Here is a 3,771-nt window from a genome sequence, read left to right as displayed (position 1 = left end):
TATTCTGAAGTTATAATGGAGGAAGCACAGCTGGAAACATCTCCATTAGAAGTATGTCTTAGTAATTTGATTGGAATTGATATTAGTAGTATAAATGAAACTGAAATAAGTAAATCTGGGGCAAATAATTTGCAGTTAATGTTGAATTCAATTTGGTCAGATCTCAGCAAGGAAAATACAAAAGATGGAACTGTTGTAAGCCTTCCAAGTAAACAGGAAATTTTGCTTCCTAGAGCATATCCTCTTCCAGCAAAAAGGGAGAAGACTAGATGGGAAAAATTTGCTGAACTTAAAGGTATTAAAAAGAGAAAAAGATCAAGAATGGTTTATGATCCTATTACTGATGATTTTGTTCCAAGATGGGGTAGAAACTCTATAAAGAAGATTCAAAAGAAACATAATGAAGCTATTATTGAAATTAAGGGTAATATGGATGAAAACAAAGATCCAAGAGAAGCTATTAACTTAAAGAGAGATATGATGATTAACAAGCAGAGACTTAGAGAGTTAAAAAATAAAATGAATTCTTCTAAAAATATAAATAATTCAAAATCTGATGAGTTTGCTTTAGGTATTGGAAACTTGAAAGATACTAACGTTAAAAGAAGTAAGACTCAAGTAAAGGAACTTTTTGATAGAGTTTCTTTATCAACTGCATCCTATGGAAGAAGAGATAAAGCACTTCCAGATGAAGATCGTACAACTAATAAAGTAAAAAAAGTAAAGAAAATTCTCGATACTAAAAATGAAAATGAAAAGTATAAAAGTATTTATAGTAAAATTCTTAAACAAAACTCCAATCTCTAGGAATCACTTATTTTGTATAGCTAGCTCGCTTTTAACAACATAGTTCTAAGTGAAAAGATTACATTAAGTTTAAAAATTATTTAGAAAGAGTAACTAGATTCAAAATTTATACTAACCAGGTTAATCTAATAGCTATTATCTATGTTTTCTGCACAACTGTGGTACTTTTACTTTAAATAAATCCTTGAGATGGAAAAAAATTATCAATATATGTATTTTGCTGAACTTTCTAAAAGCTTCAAATATATGACAAAAATTTGCCCGCCAAAAAAAATAAGTAATATTTTACATTAGAATGTGCAAAAAGATTGATTTATAATAGAAATATAATTAAATAATTGATTTTTTAAATATTAAATAACCATATTTTTTAAAATCAAAGGCCTGAAACAGTAAAGCTTTTTATTCAAATAAGGAATTATATAATTATATTCTTGTTATGATCATTAACTAAAATAACTAGTATTTCAAGTACTATTATAATGGAAGCGGATATTACGCCCATTGGGAATAGTACTGGTGGTAATAATATCTACTTCAAAGGTAATAACCCAGACCAGATATCAATTACTGAGATTAGTAATGATAATTTATCTAAAAGAGAAAGTAGATGGTCAAAAGTGAGTGATGGATCTACAAGTAGATGGAAAAGTGTATATGAAAAAGAGTATATTCCTCCAGCTTACTCAGACTTTCCTCCAGGAATGAGTAACTATGAAATTGATCAGTTTTTAAGAGAGCAAAGATTGGACGAATTAATTTACAAACTGCAAATGGGAGAAATAGAGTATGGTAGTCCAGATATTAGAGAACCTAGTCCACCTCCAATTTACGATAAGAATGGCTCAAGAATAAATACAAGGGAAGTAAGAGTAAGAAAGAATATGGAGGAAGAATTATCAAATTTAATAGAATATATGTCAAAAAATGTGGAAGGTTATGTTGTACCAAAAGATTATAAACCATTAAAAAAGACCAAAAAGTTGATAATACCTTTAGATAAGTATCCTGACTATAATTTTATGGGCTTAATTATAGGCCCAAGAGGATATAATCATAGAAGACTAGAAGCAGAAAGTGGCACTCAGATTTCAATACGTGGAAAAGGAACTACTAAAGAAGGAAAAAAATGTGATCATCAAACTGAAGAAGAATTGGCGATGCCAATGCACATTCATATTACTGCAGAGTCTCAATACAAACTGGATAAAGCTGTAAGTATGATTCAGCCGCTTTTGGATCCTTTTCACCCTTTACATGAAGAATATAAGAGGGATGGATTGCAACAACTTGCTATAATCAATGGTACATTGAATACAAATTTGAATAACTCTAGTAGCCTTATTAATACATTTTCAAGTGGAAATACTGCTATAACTTTGGCAAAAGGATGTTTACATTGCGGCTCTACACAACATCCTACTTACGCCTGTCCAGACGTTAATTCACTCAATTCATTTAAAAGACCTGATATTAAGTGCAGCATTTGTGGTGACAAAGGTCATATTACAAAAGATTGCAAACAATATGTTCCCAACAATAATGTCGAAGAAGAATTTAAGAAAATGATGATTGAACTTGGCCATGAAGTAAATTATAATACAGAAACAACTAATAATGCCATTGAACATTCTAGTAGTGAGTACAATACAAGTGGTGATTATTATGAAAGTCTTTATTCTAATAATGATGGCCAGAGTTACTACCAAAATGGCTACGATCAGCAAAACTACGAATACCAAACTGAAATGAATAATGATAGTACCAATTTTGCTTATCAAACTTACCAAAGCAGTATTTATGATAATAATATAATGTTTAATAATGGTAGCATTCATAATCAATTGAATAGCAGTAACAACAATGATGATGACGATGATAATATGGATGAATCAGATTAATTTATTTGGTAAATATTACTATTTTTATTATATAAATAATATAAAAGTTAATTCTAAAATAGATAAAAATCTTTATACTAATTTTTTTTTACTAATTAATATTTAAAAAAAAAAAAACAAAAATAATAGTTTGTTGAAAATATTAATAATAAATTTTATTCGATTTATTTGTTAAACTATATTCTTTTGTATTTCTATCCACATAAATATTATATTGCATGCGAACATATACGTATTGCAAGAAATGCCGGTATAGAATGACATGTGGGGTTTTCCCGCCTTAACGATGGAGATGGTATTATTTTTACGAGTTTTAACTTTATTTAGGGAATAAAGAATGATAATAATTTATTAGAAAGAAAAGATATTAAGCTGAATAAATTGTTGCATTTTTTTACGGTAAATTCATACAGGAATTGGATATTAATTAATTCAGAAACTGGCATTTTACTTTTTTTTTCTATTTTCTTTTCATCAGTTAAATGATTGAATTGTCCAAGTAGGGAAAGGGGGTTATAAAATATTAAAAATATATTTGAAAAATTCTATAAAAAGAAATCAAGAAACTATTATTGTTTGAAATATTCTTTATCAAGTTAAAGAAATCTTATGCTTTTATTGTAAGAAATCATTTAAAGAAAAATCGAAAAATGTTTGGTTTTAGTAGATTTACATCTGGTAATTTTTTCTCAGGAGGATTTGAAAATGACAATATACATGATGATTTTGAACAAATTAACAGGGGGGGATCTAACTTTAGAAGCTCAAGTTCTAATCTATTTATCAATGAATATTCTTGTTATCCAGTAAGTTTTGCAGGAAGAGATGAGCTTGAAGGTGGAAACAAAATACTACTACCTCCATCAGCTTTAAATCAATTGGCTAGAAGAAACATTACTTGGCCAATGTTGTTCCAAATTAGCAACCCTACAAAGAATAAATTCACGCATTCTGGTGTTTTGGAATTTGTTGCTGAAGAAGGCACATGTTATATGCCTTATTGGATGATGCAGAATCTTGAATTACAAGAAGGAGATATTACTTCAATTATGAATACATCATT

The 3,771-nt window shown here is 28.6% G+C and overlaps 3 protein-coding genes across 3 annotated transcripts; all 3 read left to right on the top strand.

Moving 5' to 3' along the window:
* The first annotated feature begins 15 nt into the window (after positions 1 to 15).
* Chro.40143 (hypothetical protein) lies at positions 16 to 807 on the top strand. Its single annotated transcript, XM_660266.1, has 1 exon — positions 16 to 807. One exon carries the CDS (start codon positions 16 to 18, stop codon positions 805 to 807), a length of 792 nt encoding a protein of 263 aa, XP_665358.1.
* Positions 808 to 1,289: 482 nt separating this feature from the next.
* On the top strand, positions 1,290 to 2,708 carry Chro.40142 (transcription or splicing factor-like protein). The annotated part of the gene is made up of 1 exon (XM_660265.1): positions 1,290 to 2,708. One exon carries the CDS (start codon positions 1,290 to 1,292, stop codon positions 2,706 to 2,708), a length of 1,419 nt encoding a protein of 472 aa, XP_665357.1.
* A 650-nt stretch (positions 2,709 to 3,358) lies between these two features.
* On the top strand, positions 3,359 to 3,771 carry Chro.40141 (hypothetical protein; the record flags this gene model as incomplete). The annotated part of the gene is made up of 1 exon (XM_660264.1): positions 3,359 to 3,771. A coding segment is annotated over one exon (413 nt), but the record flags the coding sequence as incomplete, so codon positions are not given.

Source organism: Cryptosporidium hominis (assembly GCF_000006425.1).
Source record: "Cryptosporidium hominis TU502 chromosome 4 CHRO014070, whole genome shotgun sequence".
In the NCBI taxonomy this organism is placed as follows: Eukaryota; Apicomplexa; class Conoidasida; order Eucoccidiorida; family Cryptosporidiidae; genus Cryptosporidium; species Cryptosporidium hominis.
The sequence above is the reverse complement of the archived record's forward strand: the minus strand, read 5'-3'. Positions and strand labels throughout refer to the sequence as shown.